A 16,340-nucleotide genomic window follows, 5' to 3' on the forward strand; every position below is an offset into this window, starting at 1 on the left:
TGCTGGGAGCTCCTAGAGAGGAAGGAGAGGGATGTTCCCAGGGCAGGCTCAGCCTCACCTGGGAGTGGGGCCACAATCCCCTTCTCTAGACAAAGGACACCCCCCTCAGGTGAGAAGCACTCCAGATAATCTGGGTCTTGAGCTCACTAGGGTTATCTGGACTCACATGGGATCTCTTGTAGGGGCTTCTCCTCCTGCATGGAGCCCCAACCTGCCATGAAGAAACAGCCCCGGAGCACTGGCCCCTGACCCGGCTTGGCCCTGCCTGCTTCAGTGACAGTGTCTTGTGGTGAGGGCCTGGGAAATACCACCCTGAAATATCACCTAGCCCAGCTCATTCTGCACACACAGGGAAGCTGAGGCTGGATAAGGAGTGGCCTTATTCAGGGTCACCCAGCTAGTAGATGACAGGATCAAGATTTCAACCCTGGGACTTCATCTATGGCCTGGAGTTTTTCCATTGTTCCCCATCTCTCTTCACGGCCGCTACTCCCCGAGCTCCCGTCCCACCTGTATCAAACATTCTCATCCACCCAGAGCCCCTTGGACTGTTCCATGGGGAGAAGGGAGGGGCTTTAGACACAGCCGAAAATGACACAGGAGGCAGAAGCATACAGGAAGCATTTATTGAGGGCCAGAGATGAATTCTACAGGAGGCAAGAGGCAGAACACAGGCAGTCTCTAGTGGGTTAGAGAGGATAGGGGCGGGGAGAAGGCAGTGACAGGGAGAGAACAGCCAGGAGAACTGCAGCTTCTCAAGGCTGCCTCCTGCTGGTTCTTTGGGGGAAATGCAGGCATTGCCAAAGTGCTTTGGCATCAGCCAGGGGCCCAATAGTGTCTTTTCTCTGAAAGAGGCCCTTAGCCCCAGTCTCCCATGCTATAAGGAACCCTGAAACAGATGGGGACTTTGGTAAATGTGGTCACTCATCATTGACCAAGCAGGAGCACCCTTTTACCTTCCCACTGTCAGGGCCTATGTTCCCAATCCTTAGGCCCTAGGCACCCTCTGGGATCACTCCTTTATTCCAAAGCCCCCCTCCCAACTCTCTCCCACTGTGGCCCAGCTTTCCCTAGCCTCACTTAGGGGTTCCAGGTCTAACATCATCTGATGCGTGGGTAAGTCTACCTCTAACCCCAAATCACACTCGCTCCCCCACCTTTAGCCACATCCTGGTGTCCTTTCACCTGCATCTCTTTGATCCTCAGCCCATTCCAAGCCCCACCCCCCCATGCTCCCCTGCTCTTAGTATCCTGAGGCTGAAACTATAGAATTCAACCACATTTCTCCCATGCCCTGTCCCTCCTGGGGATTGGAATGAGAACCACCAAGGTTTGAGGGTCAGGCCAGGGCCTGCAGCCAGGCTTCTCGAGGTCACCGGGCATCGGGCACTAGCTAGGCCAGAGTGTAGTGGGAAAGAGATGGGGCAAAGTGGTGCCCATCATCTGGGCAGGATATGCATACTGGGGCCTAAAACTGAAGCATGCGGTATTTCCTAAGGAGCCAGAAACACAAGCAGACTCTAGTCTAACCCTTCACTCACCCACCAGTTCTCATCTGCCCCCAAATTCTGCCTAGCCAATCTCCTCCCCTTCCTCCTCTGCCGCCAATCTCCTCCCCTTCCTAACACCACGGAATGCATTTCAGGACTGGGAGAGCCCTCAGAGGTCATCTGAGCCAATCCCCTTCCTACTAGAATCTCCTCTATGCATCCTGGCTCCTGCTTGAATACCTCCTATAACAAGGAACTCTTGCCTCCCTCTTTCCAAGTGGGCAACCTCAAACTCAGGGCCATCAGGTAAAACCACAGGGTAGCGGATAGCTCTGTATCAACTCTTCTCTCCCCAGCTCAGATTTTAGCCCAGAACTTGCCATGGAAGGGCCCAGAAAAGACAGATGGGCTGGAGGCACCTGTAGCATGCCTGGACTCCCAAGTCCTGGGCTGGGGATAGAAGTCATCCCCTTACAGCTCTCCTCTCTGGCAGCAGGTTAGATGCCCAGGCAGTCTGAGCTGAGGTGGGGAAAGCATGAGAGGGATCTGGGAGGAGGGATCTTCCCATCTCTTGTCTCCAGAGGAGCCCGGCCGGGCACCTTGAGCTGGCCTGGGAGACCTCTCTAAAGGTCACCATGGTAAAAATAGAGCTTGTCTGGGAAGGGATGGAAAACAGCTGCTCCTGCCTGGGACTTGGTGCCAGGGAGGCGGATGGTCAAGCCAGGGCCTGGACAGGGAACTTAGGTCTAGGATCTTCTGAACACACCCCTCGTTTGCCAGACTCCAGAGAGCAGAGGCAGGAAGGGAGGGAGGAATAGGGAGTCCCGGACTGCATGCAGCAAGCCCAGGGGTCCACGTGCACAACACCCTACCTCTTCCAAGGCACGTGTGTGTCTGTGTGTGTGTGCTGATGGGAGGGGAGGGGGAATCTAGACCTGTGAAGATTGCCTTGGCCAAAGGCCCACTAAACAGATGGGAAAGCCCAGGATCGGACAGAGCAAAGGTCTTGCCCAGGGTCACACAATGACTGATTCGAATAAGGGCCAGAACCCAAACTTGGATCACTACCCCATCCCCAGGCCCAGAGCTCTACTCCCCTGACCCCTTGTCCAAAGAGGCCAGGCCTCCTGGGGATGTGGTGCCAGGAGCTACCAAGCCCCACAACTCTTCTTCTGGCTCAGCCCTCCCGGGGTGGGGATGGAGCGGGAGCTGGGGAGGCTTTAGGTGGTGCAGGAGGCCTCGGAGGGGAGGCTGCCACGCTTGAGCCTCAGGCTGCCGGTCCACCCGCGGGGACAGATGTTGTAGCCGAGAATGCCGGGCGACTTAGCACCGGAGTCCTCGGAGTCGAGGGACACATCGGAGTCTGTGGGCGAGCGGCGGGAGGGGAAGGGCCTGGGCGGCGCCGGCAACGGGCTCCGGGGGCTGGCGCACGGCGAGGGCCCGGCAGACAGCGGGCTCCGCGGGATCGGGGAGAACGTGGCCCCGGGGGCGGCGACGGGGCCGGGCCGGGCGGGCTTCGGCGAGCGCAGGCGTGGCGGCGGCGGCGGTGGCGGCGGCGGTGGCGGCGGCGGCGGCGGCGGCTGCGCCCCGGGCGGGGAAAAGGGCCGCAGGCTCTCGGTTCCCGCCGGCCGCGGGGAGGCGCTCTTGCGCCGGGCCGCGTTGATGATGTTTCGCGCCAGGAGGGCCTGCAGCTGGCGGCTGGGAGGCCGCGCCTCTGTCTCAGGTCGCAGCGGGGACACCGAGCGCTCACTCCACGAGGGAGACATGGGCGGCGGCGGCGGGAGCGGCGGGGGGCTGCTCATGCTGCTCCCGCGGCCCGGCTCCCACGGCCCCGGGCTCACCCAGCCGTCCAGGCTGCTGGGGGGCCGGGAGGCGCCCGGCGTCCAGGGCGGGGAGGTGGGCAGGCTCTCCCGGCGGTCCTGGGGAGAGAGCAGAGAGGGCGGGGGCAGGCGTTAGTGCTGGGGTCCTCTAGACCGGGGTTTCGGGAGGGACCGAGTCTGGGTTGTCCACTGCACAGAGTCGGGAAGCCAGGCCCCCAAGTCAGGGGAATAGGGCCTGCAGTAAAACGCAGGGGTCCCGGCTCTCAGCCCATGCTGCCTGTCCCTGCGCTCAACGGGGAGGCAGGTGAGCGGTGGTGAAGAACGCTCGCTCTGGAGACAGACCCCTTTACTTACTACTGAATGAACTTGGGCAAGTTATTTCAGCCGCGGAAGCAACTGGAAGCCTTCGGGCTTCGGTTTCCTCCTCTGTAAAATGGGGGTATAATACCAGCACTAGACTTAGGGGGTTGTTGTGAGGGTGACATGAGATAACTCGTGTAAAAGAATGTTTCATGTATTGGAAGATGCCCTGGAGGAGAGGAAGGGCTCAGGAGGTGTTAGTTACCGGAAAGAAATACTGGAAGGATACACCGGAAACTCACCAAAGTGGGTCTCTGTTAGGAAATGGGGCCACCGGGGTGGGGTACACAGCCACGGGGGTGGGAGTAAAGCTCTAGCGTATTACTTTCTATGTAAGATTAGGTTTCTGAAACATATGGTTGTAGTATCTATCTTAAAATGGTAAGACAAAAATACTGATCATTATTATTAAGGGCTTAGGGAAAGACCCTCTTAGTCCCAACCCCCTTGCCAGGTTGCCATGGTCACCTCCGAAGTTTTCCCTGGATGCCCCGAGCAGGGAGGAAGTTCCCAGTGACAGATGGGGACACCAAAGGGAGTTGGCTCATTCTGCCCTAGACGGCACAATCCCCCGACTGGACTTCTTGTCAGCATGGGGCAGGGAGTGTGGATTTGGTGGGGCTGAGTTGGTGAACATCTCTGAGGTGATAAAGCACGGCTCTGCTATATACTACTGTACCTGTTTCCCACCTATTTAAGGACCTTCCAGCCTACAAGTTTCAGTCTCATCCTGTATCTCTCCTTGGATCCTCACAACATACTGATGAGGTGGCTGGCATTATCACACCCATTGTACAAGGATGAAGATGAAAGTCAGAGGTGTAAAAAACTGCCTGCTGTGTTCTGTCCCACCAGGAAATGTGTGGGGGTGACCACCTCCTATCCAAAGGCTACACCATGCTTAGGCGGTGGGAAGCACTGGTTTGGGCTTCGGAATCCATGCCCAGCTTGTATCTGCTAAATCATCCAACTCTTCGATCAGATTGCAGCAGTAAACCAGTCCACTCAGCCTTCAATCCAACCCAGATTCACCAGCAGTCATTCCTCAGAGTCCAGACTTAGCCAGTCCATTCAGTGTCTTCTACTCAATCAAAATCCAGACTCATTCAAAAGATCCAGTCTTTCACCCATTCAGTAACCAGCCACAGCCAAGCCAGTCAGCCTCTCATCCAATCAGAATCCGATTTCTCCCAATCAAAAGGAAGTAATAAACTATGTTTTCTCCATCCAATGCAGCAGCTACTAGATGGGCTGACTCAGAAGGGGGTCCCTTAAACCTAAAGAAAAATGTTGTACAGCCGTCCCAATAGGAGATTTTTCATGGGATAGTAATGCTGGAGGGGCCCTTAGGGACCTCCTGGGGACATCCAAGACCCCAATCATCAACTTGGAAAGTTAAAGCTCAGCGTGGGATCCACCCCTTTCACTCCCAGGGTCAGAGTTGTGTATATGTGAGCCAGAGATGCTGGGAGCTGTTCTGGCTGTGACATATCCCAGGAAGCTTTCAGTCAGCCCAGCTGTGGGAAGTGGGGCCAGGAGTTCATGATCCCAGCCCATCAACAAGCATCCAGGGCTCTGCAGCCAGGAGAAAGGTGGGCTAGGGCAGGTAGACTTATCACACCTGTCTGAAATCTCTAAGGGTTATGTCTGCCTTTGGTGGCCACAAGGGGAAGGCTTGGGCCAGCAAGTGGCCCTAGCCTGACTTACCGAGCCTGGGTTGGAATGTGGGGCAGTGGTAAGCAGCTCCTCACCATTTGGAAGAAGGCCAGAGCCTGACCTCATCGGAACTGCCATGTCTGGGTACTGACTCTCTGTGCGGGGGGCGGAGGGGGGAGGTGGGGTGCACAATACAAAAAAGCTGTGAGAAATCAGGACTGTTCACTTTCTGACAAAGCTCTCAATGCATTACATAAGCCAGAACTCCCTGGAAATGCACATGGGTGAAGATTCAGAAAGAAGCGCCCACTTAACCCAGCCCCAGCCCCATCGCAGGGCATGTGTGTGGGGTGAAGGCTTGAACAGAGTCGTCAGACAGGAACCATCAGAGACCAAGCAGAGCTAGCTCCCCAATTGCCTTCTGCAATCCTTTCATTGGACGCAAGGCAGACTAAGGCCCAGCCAGAGGTGGGAGGGGTCGTCTAAGGTCACACAAGGAGTCAGGTATAGATCTGGGACTACAACCCACTTCTCTTGATGGCAGTTTGCTCCTCTCCACCAGGGGCAGAAACTCTGTTTTCAGGAGCTAGGAGGTGACAAATATGGGACATTGCCAGATTAGATAACAGGGAGAGGAGGAGGGACCCTGAGGGAACCAGAAAGTATATGCTCTGGCTCAAGGCATTTAAATCCCACTTTTAGGGGCTCCTGGGTGGCTCAGTTGGTTAAGTGTCTGACTTCACCTCAGGTCATGATCTTGCAGTTCATGAATTCGAGCCCCGCATCGGGCCCTGTGCTGACAGCTCAGAGCCTGGAGCCTGCTTTGGATTCTGTCTCCCTTGCTCTCTGCCCCTCCCCCCCTCAGGCTGTCTCTCTCTCTCTCTCTCTCTCAAAAATCAATAAACATTAAAAAAAATTTTTTTTTAATTCCACTTTTAAAGAACTCAAACAAACATGGACTGTAAGGGGCCGTGGGTCTTCCCTATGCTCCACAGCCTTTTTGGCCAAACTCTGAAGGAAGGAGAAAACAGAAGAATGTGATTTCCACAGGACTATGGTTCCCTAAGTGCTGACCCAGGGACGAGAGAGAGGCAGCCCTTGCCTCCAAGCCGGCACACATCTATACACACGGCAGATCCAGACACGCAGCGGATTCAAACAGTACTCGGAGACACGCCACACGGTAACTGGGTCGTCCCACCCCACCTCCCAAGCCAGAATTGGGAAGGAGAGAGTCCTGACCACCAGCCAGGGAGTGCGGAAGAAAGAAAGAAGCAAGACAGATTTGAGGCCGAGTGTATTGAGAACAGGAGAGGAAACAAAGTTGGGGGAAGAGCTCAGCCAGCCTGGCCGCAGGAGCTGCAGGATGGAGGGTGGCCTCTTCCACTGCTGGCCCTGGGGGGGGGGGGGGGGGGGAGGGGGGAGAAGGGAGCAGGGGTCCAGGGTAGGGGCTTCGCTCTGTCCTGGGAGGGGCCCGGCACGAAGAAGCTTAGCTCACTTACGACTCCCCCACGCATGCCCCCAAAGTTCTGGGCAGAATGAACTCACTAGGAAGGCACCCCCTGTTCCCATGGAGACGAGCCCAGAGCTCACGAAAACTGCAGGCTCAGCCCAGCATGGGCACCGCCTCCACCACCCCTCACCCCGCTGGGGAGCCCAGAAATAGGGCTGGGGAAGAGAAAGTGGGTGGTGCTCGGCCCCCAGCCTTGGGAAGCTTCCACCCGAATTCTGCCTCTTGCGTCTGTATTCTCTCCCTGCCCACAAAGCCTGGTTTGGGGGCTGCATCACATCAAAGGTGTCAGAGGTGGTGAGCATCTCACACTACCTGACTCAGCACCCTCACGATACGGGGAAACTGAGACCCAAAGATACACACGGAATTAATCTGGTAGAATCCAGATCTCTTAAGTGCCGGCCCTGTCCTCAAAGCCTTAAGGTCTCCTCCTCTGTCCCACTGAGCTGCTAGGCCCCTGCCCAAGCCCCTGCCATGCTTCTACTGTCTCTAGGCCACCCTGAGCCTGTGCCGTCCCAGCCAAGGCTTCTGATCCCCTGGCTTCCTGAAGCAGCTCGTTCCAGCCACGCCCTCCCCAGGACGCCCTTACAGACCTCTCATCTCCAACGGTTCTATGGCAACAGCCCATTCCCTCCCCTTCTCTTTCCAGGGGACTGTCTTATCACTTACAAGGCCTTTCTCTCGAAGCACCAGCCTATATCCTCAATCCTCGAAGACTGTCACAGCTGGAAGGGCCCTGACTATATAAATAAGAAAACTGAGGCCCAGAAAGGGAAAGTGACTGGGCTAGACTCACATAGTGAAGGGGAGGCTGAGATGGGACCAGACCCTCCTCTCCAGCCTCTCTCCCTGGGGCCCCTTCCACTGCGCGGAGATAGCTGCTTTTAACTGGGCAGCTCTCGGCTGAGGTTGAAGCCAAACTAGCCAATGGATACATTGCCCGGGCGGGGAGCGGGGTGGGGTGGGGGGCTCTCTCACTGCACACTCACATCTGCACATCCTTCTACAGGGTTCCCCTTCTCTCAGGGATCCCCCGGGACTTCGCACGCCCTAGCACACTGAGGGCCAGCCAGATGGGGTCTGGGATGAACTGCTCTAGCTATCCCCAAAGTGGAGCCAGGTGTTTGGAGAGGGCACGGAGGCGGGTTGAGCAGAGGGGCAGGAAGAAAAGCATCAGACAGCAGTGGCAGGCTAAGTCCTCGTCCAGCAGAAGAACCCACGAGAGGAGAAAACGTGGCAGCCGAGGCAAAGCTCTCTGAAGCGGCGGAGAGGAATCGGTGTCCAGAAGGCAGAGATGGAAGAGAGACCTGTGCAGGTAAGAAGCCAGCGACAGGCAGAAAGACGCCGGGAGCTGGGGCAGCTGAGGAGGCAGACCCTTGGCTGGCTGGTTGCACAGAGGCACTGGCAGGCTGTTTGCTCCAGAAGCCCGTGGTAGGGTCCCCTTCTAGGCCATTCCCCAGCAAGACGCTGGCATCCCTAAGGCTCACAAAGGCCAGAGGAAGCCCCCCAGCCTCATTTCGGCCTGCCAAGGGAGTTCTCTCTCCGTGACCCTCCCTGCTATCCGGTATCGGACTGCAGATCCTTCAGACTTGGAGTCTCATGACCCTTGTGGCAGGGAAGGAGCAGCTGCAGCCCAGAGAGGGCTTGCCCAAAGTCACAAAGCTAGCTGGTGGCAGCATCAGCCTTTGAGCCCTGGGTCCCCATACTCCTGACCCTCAGCTCTGTGCCACTTCCAGCCACATCTGCTCTCCATCCAGCCCTCGGAGAGGGGACCCTGCCAGGCAGTGGGATCCCTGCAGGGTCCGTTACTTGAAGCAGAAGGAAGGCTTCCACACCTGAGCCTCGATCCCAGCATTCCGGGTAGAGAAGGAGGGCCTGGGGGCCTGCTTGGCTCGGGGAGACCACGCCCTGGAGGGCGACACAGGGGAGATATCACTGCTGTAGGTAGGGCTCACGGCCGTGGGCTGGAGGCCATCCTGGCTGGGGGAGGTGTAGAGGCCCGGTGAGGAGCGGGAGGGCCGAGGCAGGGCCGGGGATGCCGGGAGAGCGGCCTTGGGCAGGCTGGGCACCAGGTCCAGGGAGCTCGGCTTGGCGGGCGAGGCGGCTCTCGGAGAGACCTTGACGGGCTCCTTGATGGGTGAGAGGACGAAGAGAGACTGCCGCATCTGGTAGGCCGGCTGCTTGGTGGGCTCGGGGCGCAGGACCCCATTCTCGGGCAGGTAGCCGTGGTAGAGGGAGGCAGGCGGGGTGCGAGCTGGGCTCCGGGATGCCACCCGGAAGCCACCAGGAGCATTGGTGGAATATTTCCAGGACGAAGGCAGGGACATGGTGGGTGAAGGGCAGCGGGCCAGTTCGGTGTGGCCGGAGGACTCGATGACATACTTCTCCATCCGGGACTGGCGGCGGGCGTAGAGCTCAGCCCCTTTCCCAGAGGCCTCGGACAGGTTCTGGTTGGGTTTGGGCTTCGGCTTGGCCTGGACGCGTGGGGACTTGAGGCACGAGGCCCACTCCGGGAGGACTTCCTCGGCTGCCCCGGGGCTGACCCTGTCCCGGGGTGCGGGCTCCTGCTGGAAGTTGGAGGCCTCGGCCCCCAGGGCAAAGGGCTCCTCCTCCACACCCGCCTCCCCCTGGTCCCTCTGCCTCCGCTTCTCATCGGCCGTCTGTACCAGATCCAGCAGGTCTGGGTTCGGGGTCACCTTGGGCTTCTCTACGAAGGTGAACATGGATTTCCGGCTGCCCCTGCGGGCCATGGACTCCTCCAAAATGCCCGTCTTGCTGGCTGGAGCTGCCTGGCCCTTCAGGTGAGAAGGCTTGGGGTCAGAGCTGGGGTAGAGGGCAGAGTAGGATGGGGGAGACCTGCCCCGGGAAGCCAGGGGAGCCGTGGACAAGGTTTCAGCGTAGGTGGGGGGTGGGGTGAAGTTCCCCAAGGGGCGTCTCTCCAAGGCAGGGCTGCGCTGTGCCACGGGCCTCCTCTCCACCATGGGGCTGTGGGACATCACATGTCTCTGTGGCCGAGGGCTCCTGTCTACCACGCTTGGGGGCTGGGGAGCCCTGGCCTTCTCCCCGAGATGTCGTCTCTCTACCATGGGGCTCCGTTCCACCTGGCCGGTGCTCCCTGGAGCCTGGATCCCGAAGGGCCTGGCGGTCCTGTTGACCACTGATGGGGGCTTGGCCAGTGTGAAGTGGACCTCACTGTATAGCTTGGTGGGCGTGGGCGTGGCTGCCCACCCAGACGGCTCAGGTTCCGCTGACACCGCTGGGACGCCCGGCTGCACATCGATGAGCAGGCAGCTGGACGCGAAATCTGGGGCTGGGATCCCAGAGCTGGAGACGGGAGTAGTTTCTCTGGAGAAGGTGTTGGTGCTGGTAGGTGGAGCTGACACCTTATCGATGAGGAGGGTGCTGGATTTGACCTCTGCAGCCGGCTCGGGGGGCTGCCCGCTGGCACACGGGGTGCTGGGTTTGGAATCTGACACCGTGCCATTGGGAGGGGGCTGGCTTTCTGAGGGCTGCTGGCTCTGCGGGGCGACAGTGGCAGGGGGGTTCTGGTTGACGTCTGCGTGGTCTGCGTCTGGCAGGCTATGGTTGCTGTTAGAGGCTGGCGTGATAAGGGTGGTGCTGAGTGAGGAAACGTTTTGGTTGACGTCTACAGCTGGGCCGTGGGCCTCAGCCGCGGGCGGGCTTGGCGGGGTCTGCTGGGTTTCTCGGTTCTGGGACAGGTGCAGTCCATTGGCTGTCAGCAGGGCCGCGTTCTCCTTCAAGTAAACCACCAGCGGCACCTCCTCCTCCTCGCTGGCCACCTTCTCCAGGTGCCGCAGCAAGCTGGCTTTCTCTGAGCACCCTTCCATGCTGTGAGCGGGGACCCCTGTGTCAGGGCTCTGGCGGTCGCTGTTCCTTGGAGGGCCTGGCTCAGGGGGTGAGGTGGGACTCAGGCCGAGCCTGGAGGCGTAGCCCGCAGGGCTGGCAGGGGGCACTCTGAGGGACTCCTGGCTGGGCTTCCGTTCCCGTTCCCGTTCCCGTTCCCTCGGGCCAGGGTTCTCCAAGGTGAACTGGTTCACCCTCTGCCGACGCCTGTTGAAGAGCTGGACGCCTCGGGAGTTGGAGCTGGGCGGGGTGGTCAGCTGTGCCGCGATCTGCTGGCTCCGGGCCTTGGCCTCTTTCAGATCTTTCTCAGTGAGGCTGGTGCTGTGGGCCAATGCTGTTGAGAGGGACAGAGGTCCAGTTAGCAAATGGGAATGCAGAACCACGGGAGCAGAGACAGACAGACAGATGGCCACCATGCCCCTCCTACAGATGCTCTTTTCCTCTGGGATTTGCTCTTTACTCACTAGTCCCTGGAATCCCCTCTCCTCAGAAAGATCCCTGACCCAACAACCATCATGGCCCAACTCAAAGGCCACCTACCTGTGGGAAAACCTCCCCTGACTACCCTTTCAGGGTGCACCGGCCCCTTATTTGGCTTCTCCCTGAAGGTTATTGATACTGTACTTTATTAAATTCTGCAAGAACACCTCACCCTAGCAGGAGAGGCCACACTACATCCCTGACCCATTCCCTACCACCCTCTCCGCTCACTGGGCTCGGCCCTGCTGGCATTCTTTCAATTCCTTGGAAATGCCAAGGTTGTTCCTGCCCCGGGACCTTTGCACTTGCTCTTTTCTCTGCTTGGAATGATCTTATCCCAGATGGAATACCATGTCGGTTCCTTCTTGCCATGCAGGACTCACCTGAATGTTCCCTCTCTGGAGGGGTTTTCCTCTCTAATCAACTCTCCTCTCCCCTATCCTATCCCTTTGTCTCATTTCCTTCATGGCATTCACCATCATTTGCGATTATCTTCTTTACACATTTCCTGCTTTATCATCAGTCTCCCCATCTAGAACATCGGCTCTCAGGGGACTATGTATGACCTTGCTTGACCTGGTCATCATTCTATCCCTGGCCCCTACAATAGTGCCTGGCATAAAGTGGGCACTCGGTAGGTATTACTGAATGCATGAATGAACCCCCAGGACATTTTCTATGTGCCTGTCTTAGGGGCCTTTACACTTTCACGGCATAGTCATTTGCTAACACTAACACTTCCTCTTTTTAGAATAGGTAATACACTCACATGGGCTGAAAACTGAGAAAAACAAAAAAGCGTGCGGTAAAAAAATGTCCCTCCACCCCCGAGCATCCACACCACAAATCAGGTAACCACGGTTACTAGTTTCTTCTTATAGAGTTTCCTCCCATGTTTATTCCCATAATCATTTTAAAGTTCTCAAATTTTAATATCGTAAAAGTAATACATTGGGCTAATCTCAGCAGCAACCGTACTGGAACGTTGCATTAGTCTATTCTGTCCTCATAAGAACACTAGGAGACCAACATTCCTTGCCCCAAGTGGAAAATGAGGTCCAGAGGCTGTGTACGTAACTCACGCACAGTCACACAGCAGAGTGGCCAAGCGAAAGTCAGCACCGGTTCCCTCTGGGCTCACAACCCATGCTCAAGATGCCTGCTCGTCCCCAAAGTTCCCTTTGGCACCTTGTAGGGTGCCACTACAGGAGACAGAGTCAGTGGGGGACAGGTTCAGTCTAGGATTGGAGTCTGGGGCCCGAGGTCGGTGATCAGGCTGGGGGTCAAACCCTGTTAATCTGTAAGTTCACTGTAGGCAACCATTTCTCTTCCAATCCCCAGAGCCCAGGTGGCACACCGTTGGTGCTCAATTTATGCTTATTGAACAAAGAATGAACAGATGGACCAATGGGAAGATGGATGAGATAGCCTGTGGCCAAGGTTACCAGCTCAGTCAGTGGCTGGGAAAATTCCTCCCTCCGTCATCCTCCCCCAGCCCTCCCTACTGTGGGAAGCTAATTAGTTCTTGAGGAATCTGACCCTGCCCTCCCTCCTACCATGCCCTCATTAGCACTGGCCATGACATGCTGAATGGGTCTCCAGGGACAGTCTTTCTAGGCATCCTGCCAGCGAGGCTCAGAATTCACGGACTCCCAGAGCTGCAGGGGCCCTTCCAGAGGAGCTATTTGACCACCACCCCCATTGTAGAGGTGAGGAAACTGAGGTCCAGAGAGTGACGGCACAGAGTAGAGCTCACACTAGGGTCAACAAAGACGTCCACGTGGAGCAGCATAGCTGAAGAGGTTCTCTGGCCCCAACCTCCTCCTTCCCACCTCCCATCAGGATCTGGCTCCCACCCACACACACCTGTGCCCACCGGTCCAGAACAACCTGCCCCATGTGTCCCTGACGCTTGCCCCCTTCTGGTAGGGCTCCTCTCCTGCCTGGATCACCCCATCCATGAAAGATGAGGGATTTGCAGGTTGGGCCAGGCCGCTGCCGTGGGTGCGGGGGGTCGTAGGTAGGGGCGAGTCAGCCACGCAGCAGGGCCTTGAGAGGTTTCGTGGCTCACACAATGTTCGTCTCCTCTGCCCTGCTTAGCAACCAGGACTCCTGGCCCAAGTCCGGGCTCTGCCATTTGTTACTTGTGAGACCTTGGCAAGTTACCACACCTCTCGGAGCCCGCTTCCTTGACTGAGAAGAAGTGATAAGAGCACTGACGTTAGGGCCGGGAGGCTGCGATGAGGTCACGAATGCCAGCACTGCTCGCTGCCATCAGGCCCAGTGGACAGGGCAAGAGGGCTCATGCTCCCTGGGAGAAACTGCTCGTTGGTGACCCTTCTCTACTCCCTGGAGGGGTCAGAGCTTTTTCTAGCAAAGGAGACTCACTCCACAGATCGGGATCCTGAGAGGGAATGTGACTCTCTCAAGGTCACACAGCAGGGCATTCCAGAGTTATGGAGAAGGAGGGGTTATTGTCCCAAATCACGGGACCCTGGAATCTCAAAGATGGCGGTCACTAGGTCCAACTGCCCACATAATTCCTGTGTCCCCAAAACCATGCCCCTGAGTTACAAGTCTCTGTTTACATACTCAACCGACAAGGAGCTCACTACCCTAAAGAGGTGCCTTCTACTCATTAGTGCTCCTTACATTAGCTCCCGACCTCTGGACACGGTTCTGTCCCCTACTGCCACAGATTTTTCTTTCCAACCTGACTGTCCTGCAGAGTCACAGATACAAATCATATCCCCCTGGGGTATGGTCAGGATAAACACCTGTGTAGCTCCAACAATGTTTCTTCCACGACAATTGCTAATGTTGATTCTACATATTATTTAATTTCCACAACAAAGCTATGGAAGCGCGAACTATTATTATCCGCCTTTTAGTGATGAGAAAACCAGGGCTCAGAGAGGGAAAGTGAGTTGCCCAAGGTCACAAAGCCAGAAAGTAGTGGAGCTGGTTCACCCCCCCCCACCCCCCCCCCCCCCACCCCCGCAAGACTCCAGACAGCACCAGGCTTTCTGGCTAACGGGTTCCCACAGTGTGAGGCTCACGGAAAGTGCTTCATTGTTTGAATAATCCAGACCTCCCAATGTCCCTGCACTTTCCTGTTTTTCTTTTTACTTCTCTGCTTCCATCCTATCCCCAGACTGGTTCTAAAGGCCGCCATGGGTTTAGAAAATGCTCAAATGTGAGAGCACGAAGGGCCCTTGGGGATAAGCTGGCCTGGGAGGCTTCTCGAGAGGCTTCGAGAAGAGTGGGCCTCGGGCCAGGACCTGGTCTGCTGACCCCCGGGCTGGGCTTGGAACCTCCCCCGCCCCGCGCTGCTGTTCTGGGACAAGAGGAGGGCAGCAGAAAAGGCCAAGGGGTGAGAGAGTCCAGCCTCCAAGGAAGCTCCCATACCCCCACCCCCAGCCCGCAGTGACTCCGCGGAAAAGGAATCCGGCAGGAGGCTTGGGCAAGACCCTGCCAGCAATCCAGATGATTTCTGCCACCCTGCGCAAACCACGCTGAGAGAAGGGGGCTGGGCCAACCCCAGAGTCCCCCACTTGCAGGGCGCCAGGGAAGGCAGGTCCATGCAACATTCCCCAGACGCAGGAATTGTTGCCCCCGGCCAAGTCCCGGCCAGCCAGGTGCAAGACGGTGCTCCCTGATGCTAGAGAAGCAGGAGGCAGCCAAGGGCCATAGGGGGCAGGTATCGCGCTGAGCCCCCCATCTGCCTGGCTGCAGCCTGTTCCTGTGCCAGCCATACACCCCCTCTTCTCAGGTTGGGGTGCTGGCCCTTGAAAGACCTACCCTGGACGTTGGATCGGGAGCTCTGAAGACAGGCCTTCAGGAGAGGAAGGAGTGAGGGTAGATACAAGGAAGAGCTGCCTGGGGTCAGGAGAACTGGCTCCAACAGGGGTAACTCCCTAAGTGGGTTGGGGGACAAGAAGCCCCAAGTACAGCCGTCAGAATAAGGGCTACAGTGGCTGCTGCGATCAGGCAGCCCTCACTATAGCCCGGGGGGTCGTGCCGCACACTTTACACACATTACCCTATTCGGTTCTCCCCCCAAACTCCGAGAGGTAAGCACTAACACGCTCCCCAATTTGCTGATGAAACTGGAGCTCAGAGAGACCTGTCGAAAGCCATACAACTTGCAAGTAGCAGGGCTCGGATCTTTCCAACCAAAACTCAAAGTCTGGTTGCAGAGTCTCATTTCTTAACCGTTCCGCCTTTCAGCCCCAGACTTTGGGTCCAGTGCTCTTGGATAATGGTCTGCAGAACCGCCTGTTTCCTCATCTCATGATCGATGTCCCCAGCAGTGCCCTCTCCCCTCTCAGCTGCCTAGAACAACCCATGCATCCTCTCCCTTCTGCCTGTCAGGAGAAGAGCTGAGAAAACTCATTCTTACTAAGGTAGAAATGACTGCTAGGAGATGAAAGTCCAGGGGAGTGGAAACAGCATGGTATTGGGAGTCAGGAGACCCAAGTTCCAGTTGTGCTCAGGCAGGGATAAGCCCTTTCTCCCACCCCTGTCACTTCTATAGGTAGTTGCCTGGTCTGCTGACCACCAGGCCTGTCTGGACCCAGGATCTGAAGGAAGGAGGTGGGGCAAGGGAAGGGAGGCCAGAGCAGAAGGTCAGGACAGGGAGAGAATTCAAGGAAATGCTTCTTCACACGGCTGCCGTCAATGGGAGTATCCAGGCCCCAAGCAGGGTGGAGTGGGACAGGGAGCCAGAGGTGGGAATAGAGACTGGCTGGAGGCAGCCCATTGTGGACGCCCGGGAGTCTTGGCACAGGGACAGGTAAACAGGCTGGGTAAACTGCCCCCCTGCTGGGGTTAGGAAGGAACCAATGGCTGGCTGCACAACCTCTGGCTCAGCTGGGGGCAGGAAGATGAACTGGGCCTGAGTAATGGCCTGACCGCCTTGCCAGCCCCTGCCCCATATCCTCCGGGCTGAAAGGAGGAAATGACACAGCCTCCATTCCCTAGGGAGTTCTCCATCCACGCCGAAGTCCCAGTGAGTGCAACCTGACTGAATTGTGGCAGACTGCCAGCCCTCCTCTTGGGAGGAGAATAATTCATACTAAGGTGAGGAGGACTGCCAGGACATGGGAGATGCATAAGAACAGAGATGGGAGTCCCAGACCTAGCTCCAGCCTTGCC

General features: G+C 57.3%; 1 protein-coding gene across 3 annotated transcripts in view; it reads right to left on the reverse strand.

Moving 5' to 3' along the window:
• Nucleotides 1–610: 610 nt before the first annotated feature.
• Nucleotides 611–16,340, reverse strand: part of SYNPO (synaptopodin) — a 37,591-nt gene continuing 21,861 nt past the window's right edge. For 2 of the 3 annotated variants that reach the window (XM_047860944.1, XM_047860945.1), the window contains exons 2-3: nucleotides 8,675–11,037; nucleotides 611–3,409 (exon numbers count right to left, since the gene is read on the reverse strand). In XM_047860944.1, the coding sequence (XP_047716900.1) occupies nucleotides 2,711–3,409; nucleotides 8,675–11,037 (3,062 nt within the window). In that variant the 3' untranslated portion in view covers nucleotides 611–2,710. Of the gene's footprint in view, nucleotides 3,410–8,674; nucleotides 11,038–16,340 lie in introns of those variants that run through there. The other variant, XR_007152660.1, reaches the window with a different exon arrangement.

This window comes from Prionailurus viverrinus, chromosome A1 (genome assembly GCF_022837055.1).
Source record: "Prionailurus viverrinus isolate Anna chromosome A1, UM_Priviv_1.0, whole genome shotgun sequence".
Classification (NCBI taxonomy): domain Eukaryota; kingdom Metazoa; phylum Chordata; class Mammalia; order Carnivora; family Felidae; genus Prionailurus; species Prionailurus viverrinus.